At 31.7% G+C, this 17,924-nt stretch overlaps 1 protein-coding gene across 1 annotated transcript in view; it reads left to right on the top strand.

The window, feature by feature from the left end:
- Positions 1–318: 318 nt before the first annotated feature.
- Positions 319–17,924, top strand: part of SLC9B1 (solute carrier family 9 member B1) — a gene marked incomplete at both ends in the record, with an annotated part of 57,262 nt that continues 39,656 nt past the window's right edge. The window contains 3 exons of the mRNA XM_081304374.1: positions 319–369; positions 1,982–2,123; positions 16,702–16,872. Of these exons, the coding sequence (XP_081160500.1) occupies positions 319–369; positions 1,982–2,123; positions 16,702–16,872 (364 nt within the window). The remainder of the gene's footprint in view (positions 370–1,981; positions 2,124–16,701; positions 16,873–17,924) is intronic.

Consider the following 17,924-nt stretch of genomic DNA (forward strand, 5'->3'; position numbering starts at 1 on the left):
AATTATCTCAAACATACTTGTTGAGTTTGTGAAATAAAGAACTGAATTTTCTTACATGTGATTTTAAAATATTATAAACTAGAGAGAAGTATTAAATTCTATATGAAAATGGTTTTTAGGATTTATTCACATGGTTTTGATTAATAATTTTAAAAGCAAATATTCAGATAAAGTCATATAAAGGTTATCTGACTTCATTATGATATAACTTTATGATTAAAAATCATTAAAAAATTAATGTCACTTAATCATGTTTGTTTTCATATGGATTTATAGTCCCAAAATACTTTCAAATTATTATTTCTTTTAAATTCTAGCATGCACACCACAAATTCAAAAAATGAACATTTGGAGAAGAGATCTGATCAGGTAAAAACTTAAAGCTACATTTTAATATATGAAATAAATATCTACCTGATCTTAAATTTTCTTTATAAAATTTATTATTAGATTTCTCCTATGTGTCTGGCTAAAAAAAAAATGAGAAGAGATAGTTTTGAAATAGTTTAACAAGTCCTAGGAATTGATCAGAGAGAAACATAAAAAAGTATTAGTACAGAGTATTTTGGAGCTTAATGGGGTAGATTTTAGGAATAAAGGTAATATGCCTTGTTATTTCTTGCCATGTCCAGGAAAAATTCAGCAATTTAATCTAGTAGTTGCAAAGGTAAGTATGTGCTGTGTATTTTTAAGATATGCAGGTTTTTTATTTTGCAAGTGTATAGAGTAGGTCATTAGGCCTTTTGTTGGTCTATTTACTAAATAATAATTGCTTATAATTATAATTACATTATTTTTGAAATATAAATTTCTACAGTTCTTAAAGGAAATAAGTGCTTTGAAATATTTTAAACATTCATTTTTTTCTCCTTTCTAATTCATTCTGATATCAAGTTATTATAAATTCTCAAATAAGAAAACTATGGTTTCACTGTATCTGGTTTGTCACAACCCTAATACAAATTCATCATTGTTTGTTTAGCCTTTTTATACCATGGAAAAACATCTAGAAAAAGCTTCTACATCATAACACCAATAGGTTGCTCATTAGGTTTGAGAATTTAATCACTGAACTACACAATTCATGTTTAACCATCAGATTCTGTAATATCTCTGTCTCTCTAGTCATTGATGTTAACCTTCCCTTTTCTGAATATTTTCTTACTCTCTAGCCTTTGTTATAATTCCTGCAACAATGTGATGTTCTCTTTCCCACTGTACTGAAAATAGCAGGCATACACTCAAAGGGAAAGTGTTTGTATGCACATGGACATCCCTCATGACAATAATAAAGGGAAGTTTGAAGATCTCTGTTCAGAGTTAATTGTTAATTCTGCTCTGGGTTTATTGTTGTTGCTGTGTTTATTTTTTTAAACAATAGGAAAAGCCACTTAATATTCTCATAAACCAAACATTTCTTTTGTCTAAATCAACAATTTCATGATTAGAATATCATTCAAAGGCCTGGGAGATTGAGGTATGGGTATAGGCATGAACTATCTATGTTATCTATAAATATTAGTAGGAGTGTGCCTAAATTTGTGAAGACTTGACGTATACTGTTCTAATTTTTCTTTCAGTTATATAATTTTTCAAATGATTCCAAAAATTACAAAATTATAGATCACCACTTTTCCAATAAGTTGTATTTTGTTTCAGAAAAGTTTTGTTATATAATCTCAGGGAGGTAGATGGAAGATGGATACTTTTAATTATCTTGTCCACATTACAGGCTCACTTGTTCAGTATATATAAATGGTAAGTGAAAATGGTGGGGACTTGAGTCTATTAAAGTGTAAATCATGGTGCCTTGCAAAATGCACTGCTGTGACATCCCCAAATACCTATTGATATAGAGCATATATGTATATGTGTATTAGCAGTAGTAATATTAATTTAATTATGAGATGTGGTGGTTTAGTGCATTCATAAAATTGTATTGAAAGTATAGTTCTTTAAAGATTTCCTTGTTTTACTTCAGATCCTCAACGATCCTAAGAGTAGCACATATGACCAAGCTAAGGGAACCCTGTCAGAAACACAGGAAATGGTACCACAGACGCATAAACAGTCACATATTTCTTGTCCTCCACAAGGAATAGTGAATAAAATAATTACAAATGGTATGTGCAATAAGAAATGTAAATGGGGAGAAAATGAGAAATGTATGTGATAAATAATAAAACATGCGACAATAAAGCCACTGCTTAATCTGTATATTTTTGATGTTTAGCTCTGTTACAAGCAACATGTAGACAAAGAGAAAATGTTCTTTGAATATTTCAAAACTAAAAAACAAATATTGCTTAACAGATTTATATTTTAATATTTCCATGCTTTTATATTAAATTTTTGTTAATAGAAGCAACATTGACTAAAGATCTACTTTTGATATTTAATCTTGTTAGCTAAAAATAATATCATACTCCTGGCAATGATAAGGTTCTCATTAAAATTAGGTCCCAAAGTTTAAAATGGTGCAACCTTGCAGAATTGTATAAAAGTTGCTTTCCTCCTAAATTGTTTTTTTAGTTTTATTGATTTTATTTTTTTTTAAATACACGACAGTGGAATGCATTACAGTTCTTATTACACATATAGAGTATAATTTTTCATAACTTTGTATATAGAGTATGTTCACGCCTCCTCCTAAAATTTTAAAGCTTCTCATATTCACCAAGTATTTATAAAGAGGATTAACAGAGTTTAGAGAGAATTAATAAAATATGATGATGTATAAGTAATTGAAGTTTTCTATTTTTATTTTCTTATTTACTTCATGCTAACTTTTAAGCTTTTGAAAGAATTTTTTTTTCTTCATTAGTAAACATTGCTTTTTAAAATAACATCAGGGGCTGAGGATGTGGCTCAATCGGTAGCGCGCTCGCCTAGCATGCATGCGGCCTGGGTTCGATCCTCAGCACCACATACAAAGATGTTGTCTCTGCCAAAAACTAAAAAATAAATATTAAAAAATTCTCTTCTCTCTCTCTCTCTCTCTCTCTCTCTCTCTCTCTCTCTCTCTCTCTCTCTCTTAAAAAAAAAGAAAACTAAACAGATAGTGAAAACTTGTAAAAGTTATAAAAAAAATAAAAATAAAATAACATCAGTGTTTTGGAAGCACTGAACCAAGCTTTTCTCTGAACTTGGAAAGTCTTCATCTGCCAGCATAAATTATTAGACTCTGGTGAATATACTTTCTGCACATTGATCTTACATGCATGTTCCCATGACCCTGTGAATTTAGTGGGCGTTTTCTAATAGAGCAGAGAAAAAGGCCAGGACTTGTGGGGAAAAGGAAAATGTGTTGATCACCCAAGGTTATTTCCTGAAGGTTAGGCTGCAAGCTACTCAGGAACTAATTGGAGAGTTATAGAAAGCCGACATTGAAACTTGAAACTAGTTCTATAATTTGTTTCCCCCTCTGTTCTTTCATTTTTGATTTTGTAGTTTTAGAAACATTATAGAAAAAGGAGATTTGTCATAGCTTCCATGTTTCTATTTTGGGAGTGCATAGTCTTGTACTCTTTTTTAAAAAATTATTTTTGTAGTTGTAAGTGGACAGCAAGCCTTTATTTTATTTGTTTTATTTTCACATGGTGCTAAGCCTCAAACCCAGTGCCTCACCCATGATGGGCAAGCGCTCTGCCACTGAACTATAGTCCTAGCCAATTTTTCAAAACCTTTCTCACTCACTCTCTGTCTCTCTCCTTTTTCTCTCTCACATGCACACCTATAGACATCCTAGGTTCATAATGGCTCCTTCATACACAAAGTATAGAATCTCAATCTCTGAATGTGCTTTGAACATGTCACTGTTAGGAATCCCACTCTGTCTCATCATGGAATAAGTAATATACATCCACGTATCAGTAGAATTAAACAACCAAAAAAATAAAAACCTAAAATAGCATATACTTTGAATAGTAAAAGGAGTAACACTTCAGTTTCTGTACAAATGACAGTTAAATCACCTGTCTCTTTAAATAAGAAATCTAAACACTCAACCACACACAAAAATCAGTCTCATTACATTTAATCACATGTTTATATAACTTGCTTAAGGTGGCTTGCCTAGTGACAAAGAAATGGATATTCTAGGGCAGGATTTTTAAGCTATCATTCCTTTTTGTATCTTTTTTCAAAAAAGTTACTTTCAATGAAAGTACAATATATTTTCATGTAGTTGTTTTCCTTTATATAAATTAAGCAAAAGCTTTGTTTACAAACAACCATGATTTTCAGGGCTTAATTTTCCCATTAAAATCTTATGAGTCTTTTGAAAATGGAAGGATTGGAAGTTTAGGATCTAAAAATAATATTGCAGAGACTTTCAGTTTCTGGTTCTATTTGTAAGGATAATGGTCCTATAAGATTATAATGGAGCTAAAAAGTTCCTGTCAAGTAGTGACACTGTAGCCATATCATTATAGTGTAATGCACTATTCCTGTTCTTGTGGTGATGCTGGTGTTAACCAAGCTACTGCACTGCCAGTCATATAAAAGTATACAACATACACTCATGTATGGGATGGAATCATTGATTGGCTATTTAAAAACAAATGACTATGTTACTAGTTTATGTATTTACTATATTTTATCATTATTTTAGAGTGTATTTCTTCTACTTGTAAAAAATGTACTGTAAAATAGTATGCTAATCTATACTAGCAGCAGCCTCATACAATTTGTGTTTACCTCTTGTGTATTGCTTCAATAGTGTTATTTGAACATTAATTTGGATTAGTTGTAAATGTGTATTGCAAACTATAGGGCAACCATATTTTTTTAAAAAATAAAAAAGAAGTATAATTGATATGCTAAGAAAAATAGAATTATATAAAATCCTCAATTGTAACCACAAAAGATAAAAAAAGAGTAGAAGACAAAATTAAGAACAAAGAACATGGCAATGAATAGCAAACACAAATATGTTAGATATTAATACAACTATATCAATAAACACTTTAAATGCCAGTGATCCAAATACACTATGTAACATATAGACATTGTCAGATGGGATCAAAAACTAAGACCCAAGGGCTAGGGTTGTGGCTCAGCGGTAGCACGCTTGCCTAGTACATGCGAGGTCCTGGGTTCAATCCTCAGCACCATATAAAAATAAATAAAAAATAAAATAAAGGTATTGTGTCCAACTACAACCAAAAAATAAATATTAAAAAAATAAGACCCAAGTGAATGTTGTTTACAAAATACATACTGATTAAGAATAAGGATGGAAGGGCTGGGGTTGTAGCTCAGTGGCAGAGTGCTTGCTTAGCATGTGTGAAGCCCTGGATTAGGTCCTCAGCATCACATAAAAATAAATAAGTAAAATAAAGATATTTATTTATTTATACATATACAACTACAAAAAAAATTAAATAATTTTAAAAAGAATAGGGATGGAAAAAGGTATATTATTCTAAAACTAATACAAATAAAGATGAAGTGCTATATTAACTTCAAAAAGAACAGACTTGTGAACAATGATAATTATCAGGAATAAAGTAGAGGAGCATTATATCATGAGAAAAGTATTAATTTTTCAAAAACACATGGCAGTCTTCAATGTGTATGTTCATAACAAAACAGCACCAAAATACATAAATAAAAAACTGATAAAACTGTAAGGAGAAATAGATTAATCCACTTTTCTAGTTAGAAACATCATCATCCTTCTATCAGAAATGAACAGACCCAGCAGGCAGAAATTGAGTAAAGATATAATTACATCGTATCAACCACTTGGATGCAATTGACATCTATAACTTAACCCAACAACATCAGAATACAAAAACTGCTCAAGCTAACATAGAACATTGAGCCAGATGGGCTATATTCTGAGCCATAAAGCACACATTAACAAAATTTTTAAAATAAAAATCGTAAGTATTTACCTTTAGATAAGAATGGATTTAAACCAGAAATCAATAACAGAAAGATATTTGGAATTCCACAAATACTTTGATATTAACATACTTCAAGATAACACTAGATCAGAATAGAAATTTCATAATACTTTTAAATGAAAATACAACTTAATCAAGATTTATAAGATGCAGCAAAAGCAGGGCATAGAGGGAAATTTACACCATTCAATGCCTATATTACAGAAAAATATCTGAAATTAATAAACTGAACATCTACTTAGGAAACTAGAAAAGAATAACAGATTAAATTCAAAGTAATAAAAAGAAAAAGAATACAAAAAATTGGACAGAAGTCAATGAAATTAAAAACAGGGAAGCACTATAAAAAGTTAATGAAACCAAAAACTGGTTCTTTGAAGATGTCAGTAGAATTTATAAGTTTCTAGCCAGGCTAAGACAAAATAGAGAAAACACAAATTATAACAGAAATGAAAGGGTGGACATCACTGCAGATCCCATGGGCATTAAAAGATGATAAAAACTATGAACAACACAAATTTGATAACCTAGCTGAAGTTGACCAATTCCTTGAAAGGCACAATATTCTAAAACTTACATAAGAAGAAATAGACATCCTAATAGATATGTATCAAAGAAATTGGGTCAACAATTAAGAACCTTCCAAAACAGAAAGTTCCAGGCTCAAATGGTTTTGTTAGTGCATTCCACCAGACATTTAAGGATGCAATTATATCACGTTTCTATAATCTTTTCTAGAAGCTTGAAGCAATGACAATACTTCCCCATTCATTCTAAAAGGCCAGAATTAATACTATAAAAACCTGAAAAAACATTATAACACCAATATCTATAGATGAGTATCTCTAATGAACATAGATGTAAAAATACTCAACAAAATATTAGCAAATTGAATTAAATAATGTATAAAAAGTATTACACATTATGACCAAGTGGGATTTATTCCAGATGTGCAATATTGGTTCAACATTTGAAGATCAATCAACATTAATCCATTACACTGGTAGTCTTAAAAAGTCTAAAAAAATCTTTCTATCAATAGATGAATAAAAGGTTTTTAACAAAATTCAACATCCATGCATGGTTTCTTTAAAAAATCTCATTAAATTAAGAATAGAAGGAGATATTCTTTACCTTGATTTAAAAAATACTGAAAACCTATAGCTAACATGATACTTTAACGGTGAGAAACTAGAAGCTTTTCCTCTAAGATCATGAAGTAGGCAAGGATGCCCACTCTTACCACTCTATTTAAACATTGTACTGGAAATCCTACTAATGCAATAAAGCAAGGCAAGGAAACAGTAACTGTACATGTTAGGAAGGAAGAAATAAAACTGTTCAGATGACATGATTATCTATGTAGAAAATCTGAGAACCAGGAAAAAACTTTTGGAACATCTAATAGGTTGCAAAATGCAGGATTAATATTCAAAAGGCATTTGCTTTCCTATGTACCACAATAAACAAATAGAATTTGAAATTAAAAACATAGAATTAGGGCTGGGGTTGTGGCTCAGTGGTGGAGTGCTTGACTAGCATGTGTGAGGCACTGGGTTCACTCCTCAGAACCAGGCACAAAAAAATAAAAAAATAAAGTTATTCAAAATACATAGTATCATTTACATTAGCAATACAAAATTTTTGTGTAATATGTACAGTATCTGTAAGGAAAACTATATAAATCTGATAGAACTAAATAAATGAAGAGATATTCCATTTTCATGAAAGATGTAATATTGTCAGATGTCAGTTATTCATAACTTAATAGATTCAGTGCAATTCTATTAAAAATTCTAGAAAGTTATTTGTGAATTTCAGCTAACCAGTTCTATTTTATATAGAAAAAGACCCAAAATGTGCCAATTTATATCAAAAAAGAAGTCATAAAACTGACATTACCTGACTTAACACTGTGAAGTTATATAATCAACACAGTGAGTTTTTAGTGAAAGACTAGACAAATAGATCAATAGAACAAAAAGCCCACAAATAGACCCATAGAAATATAGTCAACTGGTCTTCGAAAAAGGAGACAAAAGAAATACAATGACATGATTATCTATGTAGAAAATCTGAGAACCAGGAAAAAACCAAATATAGTCTTTTCAGCAAATGGTGCTAGAATAAATGGATATCCATGGGCAATAAAAAATAAAATCTAGAGACAAACTTTGTACCTTTCAAAATGGATTATAGACCTGAGTGTAAAACACAAAACTCATAGAAAATTACATTGGAGAAAATCTAGGTGACACTGGATATGGCAATGACTTTTTAAAATACAATTACCAAAGATTCCCTCCATGAAAAAAAATTTATGAGATGGACTTTAACATTAAAAATTTCTGCTCTGTGAGTTATTCCATTGCTTGATATTTATCCAAAAGAACCAAAATGAGCATACTTAGCAATATAGTCACTTCAGTGTTTATAGCAGCATAGTTCACAATAGCCAAATCATGGAATGAGCCCAGATGCCTGGAAGAGAAGAATGGATAAAAAAAATGTGGTATACATACACAATGGAGTTTTACTCTGCCATAAAGAGGAGGAATGAATAATGGCTTTTGCCAGTAAATGAATGCAAGTGGAAAACATTATGCTAACTGATATAAGCCAGACTCCAAAAAATCAAGGGTCAAATATTTCCTCTTACATATGGAAGCTAGGGCAAAATAAGGGAAAGAAAGTGGTGGGGTGGGGGAATCAGATATATAGGGAAGATCAGTGGAGTAGAAGGTAGAGAATGATAAGGAAGGAAGATGGGAATGGGGAGGAAATATGGAATGAATTTAACAAAATTATATTATATGCATCTATAAATGTACTAAAGGTAATTTTACCTTTATGTATATGTAGAAGTACCAATCAAAAATAAATAAGCAAAAGGAAGGCAGCAGAGCAGAGGAAGGAGAATAGTGGAAAGGAGAAGGGGAGGAAAAGAAGTGGAAATGGGAATTGAAATAAAATTCCTTGCAGGTGTGATTTTGCCAAAATGAACACAGCTACTAGGTATAACTATAGTGCTCTAATATTTTTTTAATCTAAAAAAGAAACCTTTCTGCTCTATGGAGTACATTTTCAAGAGAATTAAAAGACAAGCTACAGATTGGGTGAAAAATATCTGCAGTGTATACATCTATTAAGAGACTGTACGGGGTAAAAATGGGAGTTCATAACCCACTTGAATCAATCTGTGAAATATGGTATAATAAGAACTATGTAATGTTTTGAACAACCAACAATAAAATAATTAAAAAAAAAAAGAGACTGTTATCCAAAACATACAAAGAACTCTTAAAACTCACCAATAAAGAAAAAATAACCCATTTTAAAAATAAGTAAAACACTGGAAAAGATAACTCACAAGATATACAGATGACAAACATACAAAAATGTTCAACATCATAGGTCATTATAGAATTTCAAGTTTGAACAATAGATTCCCTAGCATGTGTGAGACATTGGGTTGGATCCCCAGCACGGAAAGAAAGTAAACAGCAAAAGTAATAAAAATACTAATCGACTATTACATACCTACTAGAATAGCCAAAATCCAAAACACTGATACCAAATCCTGATGAGAATGCAGAGTAACAGGAACTATCATTTTATTACTGTGGGAATGCAAAATGTTGAAGTCTCTTTTTAAGACAATTTGAGTTTCTTACAAAAATAAATTTACTCCCATCATATAATCACACTCATTTACTTTTACCCAAATGTGCCAAAAAAATTTTAAGCTGATGTTTGTAGCTGAATTTTTGTAGCATAATTTCCAAAACTTGGAAGCTATCAAAATATTCTTCATTGGGTGGGTGGATAAACAACTGTGGTACATCCAGATAGTGAAATATTATTGAACACTAAAAATAAATGAGCTATCAAGCCTTGAAATATCATGAAGAAAATGTGAATACATATTGCCAAATGAAGGAAGCCAATCTGCAATGACTATATTCTGTGTTTTTCCATCTATACGACATTCTATAATGAGTAAAACTATGGACACAGTAAAATATCAGTGGATGCCAAGAACTGGGGACAGGAGGAATGCATAGAGCATAGAAGATTTTTAGGACAGTGAAACTATTCTATAAGATTCTTTAATGGTAGATATCGGTGCCCACCATTAAAAGCCTAAAGCTTTCAGGATGATGTAAAAACACTTTCTTTTCTCCTTCAATTCTCTTCATGGTGATATGTTTATTCCTTTTTGTGTTTCTATAATTTCGTTTTAGCTAAATAATGTGTACCCTATATGCCCTGGTGAACAAGCCTGTTTTTGATTTTATTTCCCCTTCTCTCTTCATCTCATCTTTTTCACTTAATCAAGACTCTGGAGGGCATGGTGGTTACACCTGTACTCTTAGCTACGTGGGAGACTGAGGCAGGATAATTCCTTGAGTTTAGGAATTAGAGAGCAGTCTCAGCTATATAGTAAGACCCCATCTGGAAAAAAAAGAAAACACACTCCCTTATTCATTTAGTTTGTTCTCAACTTGAGCAAGATAACAAATATATTAATTTTAAAGGAAGTGCTTATTTATTTAAATAAATATCTAATTAGCAAAATTCTGTGAAATATGATTAAATTATGGGGAAAATACATGGGATAGAGAATTTTTTATAGTCTTATTAGAAGAAAGATATTAGGAATAATAGAAACTAAGGAATCATCATAGGGCCCTAACAATAATTTTCTGCCCAGATCAGCCTCCTCATAATTGGTAGTATAATTCAGTATGATTCAGGCTGTTAAGGGAGCTGGGTGGGCTGGGGATGTGGCTCAAGTGGTAGCGCGCCCCTCTGGCATGCGCGCGGCCGGGGTTCGATCCTCAGCACCACATACAAACAAAGATGTTGTGTCCGCCGATAACTAAAAAATAAATATTAAAATTTTAAAAAAAAAGGGAGCTGGGGAACAAAATCCAGCCCCTTGCCTGTTTTGTAAAGGTCTATTGTGTTACAGTGACAAAGTTGAATATTTGTAACAGAGACAATATGGTTCACAGTGCCAGAAAGTTTTTAATTTTATGTCTTTTACTGAAAAATTTTACCAACCAATCTCCTAGAAGATTATTCCTTTATCACCCCCGTCCCCACAACCCAGCATCTGGAATTGAGCTGTGATTTCTTGAGTATCTTTTCTTAAAAAATATTTTTTAGTTGTAGTTGGACACAACATCTTTATTTATTTTTATGTGGTGCTGAAGATCCAACCCAGTGCTTCACACATTCGAGGCAGGTACCCTCCCAATGAGCTATAGCCCCAGCCCCTCTTGAGTATTTTTAAGGTCTAAATTTTCCTTTTGCCTCAAATATAACCTGAATAAACACCATCTTATCAGAGAATATTTAGATCATAAATCATCTGTATCCCATCTTATTCCAATACCTTACCCAAGAACTTAGTAGCTAAATTCACTGCATATACTCTCACTTTTAAAATAGCAAATATGGGGACCGGGCCTGTAGCTCAGTAGTAGAGCGCCTGCCTCATGTGTATGAGGCACTGGGTTCAATCCTCAGCACCACATAAAAATAAATAAATAAAAATATTATGTCCATCTACAACTAAAAATAAAATTTAAAATAATAAAATAGCAAATATGACTTATTATAGAATATTTTCAACCATTTTCTCTCTATAAATAAAAATCAATATTCAAATATAATGAAATATTTCTATTTTCCTTGATAGAATAAAGATTTTGGTACACTGAAAAGCAATACTATTCTGGAGGTAAATAATTCTTTTAAATAGAATAAACAATGCAAGAGCAAACTATCTCAGTAAGTACTCTCCTTTTTTTTTTGGTACGAGGAATTGAACCCAGGGTGCTTAATCACTGAGTTACATCTCCAGCCCTTTTTACTTTTTATTTTGAGACAGGGTCTTCTTAAGTTGCTTAGGGCCTCATTAAGTTGTTGAGGTTGGACTTGGACTTATGATCCTCCTGCCTCAGTCTCCTGAGACACTGGGATTACAGGCACATACCACCATGCTTAGCCTGTACTCTTATTTTTGAGGAACTATTTTAAGAATAAAATATAGAGAAAATGAATGATATAACAAAAAAACTAAATGTCCATCTAGTCTTTCCCAAATCTCTATTATTTGCCTTTTGTTTTTGCAATCCTCCCACCTCAGCCTCTGAATAGCTGAAACTGCAGACTTACGATGCCCAGTTTCTGCTTTTTGTGTGTGTATGTGATGCTGGGAATTGAGCCCAGGGCTTCATGCATGCCAGGCAAAGACTGTATCACTGAGCCACCTCCTTAGCCCCAGCTTATGCCTTTTTTAAGTTATGAGATGAAATGGGAAAAAATATATATAGTCTTATACTTAAACATTTATTTATCATTTCTATTGACTTTCTGATTATTAATGAAAGTTACCATCCAGTATCATTTCCTTTCTGCTTAAAACATTTTCTTTAGTGTTTCTTTAGCAAGAATGAATTTTCTTCAGTTTCATTTATTCAGAAAAGTCTTTATTTTAACTTTATTTTTGAAAGATAGTTTTACTGAATATAGAATTCATGATTAAGAGTTACTTTTTTCTGCACCTTTGAAATGGCCTCATTTTTTTCTTATGAGAGTGCTACTATTAGTCATATTATTCTTCCCTTGTATGTACACATCTCTTACTACTTCTATGATTTTCCCATTATGATTGGTTTTCAATCACATAATGACATCTCTAGGTGTGGCTCTCTGTGTTTATTATTTGGGATTCCTTGAGCTTCTAATATCTTAATATTTTTCATTACAGTTTTGGAAGTTTAAAAACTTCCATGATGTTTTTCAATATTTTTTTGCCCCTTTGTCTCTGTCTTCTCCCTGTGGTCCTCCCATTATGTATATATTTGCACTACTAATATCCCCAAATTTTCCAATCTGTTCATTTTTCCTGATTCTTTTTTCTTCAGATTGATAGACTTCTTTTGATATATCTTCAAGTTCACTAATAATTTCTTTTGAAAACTCAGTATACAATTGAACCTCACTAATGAATATTTCATTTCAATTTTTATAAATTTTAATTCCTTCTTCCTGTTTTTAAATATATTCTGTCTCCTTATTTATGTTTTCTAATAGATGAGACATTGCAGTCATACTTTTCTTTATTTGAACATATTGATGATACTTTGAAAGCTGTCTCTAAATCGAATACCTGAATTCAATCAGTTTCTATTAACTGTTTATCCAGATATGAACCATATTTTCCTATAACATGTCCATTAGTTGAAACCCAAACATATTAATTACACATTATAGCAACTCTGCACTTATTTTTATTTGTTGAGGGTTTCATTGTTGCTATTGCTTGGTAATTTGAGTGCAACTGAAATCTTTTTGTCCCAGCACCTAATGTCTTTTATAATAGTTATTGTTGTTCTTTGGTATGTCTTCCAGGGTTTCCTGTGTACCAATTGTATAGCTTAGTAGTCACCTAATAAGTTGAAGGAGCCATTGTATTCAAGTTGGTAAGGCTTCTTCTCTGCCTGGTGATCTCTGGGTGAGTTGGTAAATGCCTTTACAGTCACAGCTAATGCTCAAATCTTGATTATCTTTACTCTTTACTGTATTCTCTTCTTTACTGCATACTTCCCCATCAGCCATGCATATATGGAGAATTTATCTCAAATTTTCAATGACTCTCATTTCCAGGATCTCCCAGTTAAATTTTTGTCTTGTCTGCCACTTGCCTCAACTGAGACTGCAACTTCAGAATAGCAAAGCTGCAGGTTTTCTCTTTTCATTTTCTAATTTTCACTGGCAAAGCATGGGTTTACTTCTTCTTCAACACCATATCAAATATGCCCTACCTCTGGCAGAAAAGCTGAGGATTTTTATATCCCTCTCCATTCTGAAAAAAATTACAGTTTTTTTTTCCAACTGAGCATTGGGAAGAGAGGATTGCAGAGAAGAATGGGACCAACCTCAGGCGGGAAGACCTCTGACTCCCAATGATCCTAGTACTTTTTCTATGAATAAACATCTCTCAATTTAAAATTAACTTTGGTCAATTTTCAGGGTCCTGGTATGGTTGTTTTTGATAATTTGATGCCATTTTTTATGTGGGTTGTTTTTCATTTTTAGGTATGGAAATAAAGCGCCAACCTATTCATACCACTATTATTGAAAGTCCCCTCCCAACTTATTTTTATAATACCTGATTAACTATTTTCATTAGTAATATGTTATAAAATCAACACTTTTTAGTCTAACCTATGTGTTTGTAAACTTCTTTGTGCAATATTTCTTCCATTTTGATTTTGTCTCCTATTTCTAAAACATAACTTTCAGTAGGTTTCTCCTCAATAAAGATATGCTCTTAGATGTATTTGCTTAATATTTTCAATTTGTCCAGTTTTACTGGATGCAGAATTCATCATTAAATATTTATTTATCTCTGTACTTTGAAGACTTTGTTATCTTCTAGCCTCATGTTGTTTTTAGAATCGAGAATCTGCAGTAATGTTTATTTCTTTACAGATAATCTAATTCTTTCTCTGGATTCTTAAGATCTTATATTTGTGTTTCGTAGTCTGTATTTTCTCTCAACAATGAATTTAAGTGTCTAATTATTTTTTTAAGTGAGACATTTGAATTTATTTAATTCCCTTTTGTAATCCTTTCTTATCACTCAATTTCCACTTTAGTTCTTATTACATTGATTGAAGTCTGATTCTGATAAGTATCTAATTATTTTTACTTAATCTAAGAACTCATTTTGCTTCCTGTGTTCAAATCATTACCAAATTGATTATGTTTTTAGCCAATCCTGTAAAGTATATTGTCTTTCCCTCACTCCTTCCATGCTATTTCTATAATTACTATTAGATTTATTTTAGGCCTTTTTCATAATCTAAGTCTCTACCTTTTCTATCTCAATTTTCTTTTTATGTTATATTCTGGGTAATTTCCTCACATCTATTTGTTATGTTTCCCTCTTCAGCTGTTTGCAGCCTGCCATTTAAGATACTTAGTGATTTTCAATTTCAGTATTATTTTAGCTTCTATTCAATTGTTCCATTTGATTTTTTAAAAAATATTTCCAAATGTTATTCTCATATCTCCAAGTTTTAAAAATTTTCTTTGCTCTCTTTAAAAATACTTATAGTGTCTATCTGGTAGTCCTAATAGATGAAGTTTTCATATATTTAATCCTCTTCTTTGTTGTCTCTATTAACTTTTTCTCATGAGATATTTCTTAAGTTTATATTCATTGGAGCTTTACTTACATAGTCTGGAATCAGAAGTGTTCATTAGAGATATTTTGAATTAGTAGCTATCAAGTGCTCCAGAGATGGTTCCATGGGTGGGGGGTCATTTTTATGCTTGGTTTAGAACTTTGGGGGTTCCCAATCCATGAAAATCTTGTAAACATGAGCCCTAAACATAAGTTATATATTTTTAAAGAGAGATAGAGAGAGAGAGAGTGAGAGAGAGAATTTTTTTAATATTTATTTTTCAGTTTTTCGACGGACACAACATCTTTGTTTGTATGTGGTGCTGAGGATCAAACCTGGGCCACATGCATGCCAGGCAAGTGCGCTACCGCTTGAGCCACATACCCAGCCCTAAACATAAGTTTTATAAGGTCTATTTTATATACGAATTTTCAAAGGAGATTTTGCCATCTAGAAACCAGCTAAAACAAACTGCCTGGTCTCCTCAGTTTGCCAGTAGAACAATATTTTTTAGTTCATTTTTTAGTACAGCGTTAGCCCTTTAGGTGTTCACATTTTTTCTAGGTGACAATACTGGGGAGGAGGCAATAATCTTAGTTTTAGCTTCCTGCTTTGAGCAAGTCAAAATCTTCCTCATTTACATTGACATTTTTCTGTAACCAAAAAAAGACTTAACAGCTAAAAAAAAATGCACTTTTTCTGTTTTAATAACCTGGAAATCACCAAAAATTATGATTCATAGTAAATGAAGGTAGGTAGAAATTTACAGTATAACTATCTTTCCTTTATGGAAACCTCTGGACTATTGTATTTATTTGTATGTATTTGCCAGAAACAAGATGTATATAACCTTATTCTGCTCACTCTGTCTACCAATATTTCCTACACATAAGGTACTTTATATTTATTTTTCACAAGTCCAGGTGCACTTTTTTCAGGCCTTACCCTCCCTAATACACTTAGATCAAATATCAACTGAGTTACTTTCAGTACAAAGATTTAGTCTGCTCATGTTAAAAAATTGGCACCTTGCCATTGTGATCTTCAATAAAGTTGAGATTTAATGTCATGGCCAATCATCATCTTATTCTGAAGCACAAAATTCAGAATATCTCATATTGCCATGATACTTTTTAAAATGTCAGATATTATATGTTTTAGCACTTTAAAGAATTCACATGGAATTTTTTCTTTCTTTTTTTTACTTACATTAAATTCATTTTTACAGGATACATGAAACAGAATTTATTTGTACATATTAATGGGGTACCATGTGATGTTTCAATATTTAAATATACTGCGTGATGTTTAATTAGGATAATCCTGTCTTAAGACATTTATCATTTATCACTTGAAGTTGTACAAGTGTCTTTTTAAATTAAAAATGCATTGTTTAAAGCTTGTTTCATAAATTAACAGGTTCTTTGGAATATATCTTAAGTAGATGTCTCTTCAGTAATACTAGTAGGCAATATTATTTTATACTATGGATTGTTATATAGAACTGGCTATTATTGAACTCATCTTTTGTTTGTGTACAGCTATGTCTATAAAGATATGTAGATGCTTTTTTTATATTTCAGGAGTTATACTCTTTATGCTGTGGTGTTTAACCTGGACATTCTCAGGCTCTGAAGCTCTTCCTGGTGGAAATTTATTTGGACTAATAATTATTTTTTGTAGTGCCTTTCTTGGGGGGAAATTTTTGGAAATCATTAGAATACCTTCAGTGCCTCCACTTCCACCCCTTCTTGGTAAGTATTTAATTAGCTCTTTCTTGTTCATTGTTGACTGTGAATTTTGAACATTTTCTAATTGGACTAGATATGATTCAGAAATATTTCAATTTAATATAATCTGTGCAGCTTCTCTGTGTATGTATTTATTGTATATGTGTATCCATGTGTGTATATATATATATATGTCTTTTTCCAAAAAAATTGTTTTAAAAATAATTTAAATATCCTCATTACATGATTCTTGTTGCTCCATTACTTCATAAGTAATTTTTTCTTAATTTTAAATATATTATAGAAAAAGAAAAATATAGAAAAGACTAAGTCTTTGTGTATATCATGTAACTTGAATACAAGATTCAAATAATATACTGACTAGGGCACCAAAAGGTCTATGATTTTTGAGTAAGCTGTTTGGTCATCAGCGCTATGTATATTTATGGATTCCTCACCTGCATTATGCACTGTTTCTTCATCACCAGTGTTCTGTAACTCTCCAGCTGAACAGAATAAAATTAGTGGAAGAATTTTTATCAGAAATGTCTCATATCACTGGGTGCAGTGGCACATGCCTGTATGCCAGTGGCTTGGGAGGCTGAGACAGGAGGATCTCGAGTTCAAAGCCAGCCTCAGCAGAAGGAGAGCACTAAGCAACTCAGTGAGACCCTGTCTCTAAATAAAATACAAAATAGGGCTGGAGGTGTGGCTCAGTGGTGGAGTGCCCCTGAGCTTAATCCCTGGTACCCAAAAAAGAAAACAGAAAAGACAGAAATATCTCTTATCTTCTAAGTAATCAATACATCTAAGTATTCAATATACTATCAGCAGAGATTATCTCTACATCTTATATCTAATGCATTTTCTATGTTCGTAATACCCTTAGAGGACCCTCTAAGTATTTATTGAATCTTTTTCCTCCTTTCAAAAACTTGTTTTCTCTATAACTTAGGCTGTTTCTGTCTTTTGCATGGACGATGGCAGAATCTTTTAACAGACTTTTGTCTCCAGTTTTATCCCTGTCTAAATCATTAAAACTATAATGTATCAATCACTTCCTGCTTAAAATCTTC

This window comes from Spermophilus citellus (genome assembly GCF_964194105.1).
Source record: "Spermophilus citellus genome assembly, chromosome: 8".
In the NCBI taxonomy this organism is placed as follows: Eukaryota; Metazoa; Chordata; class Mammalia; order Rodentia; family Sciuridae; genus Spermophilus; species Spermophilus citellus.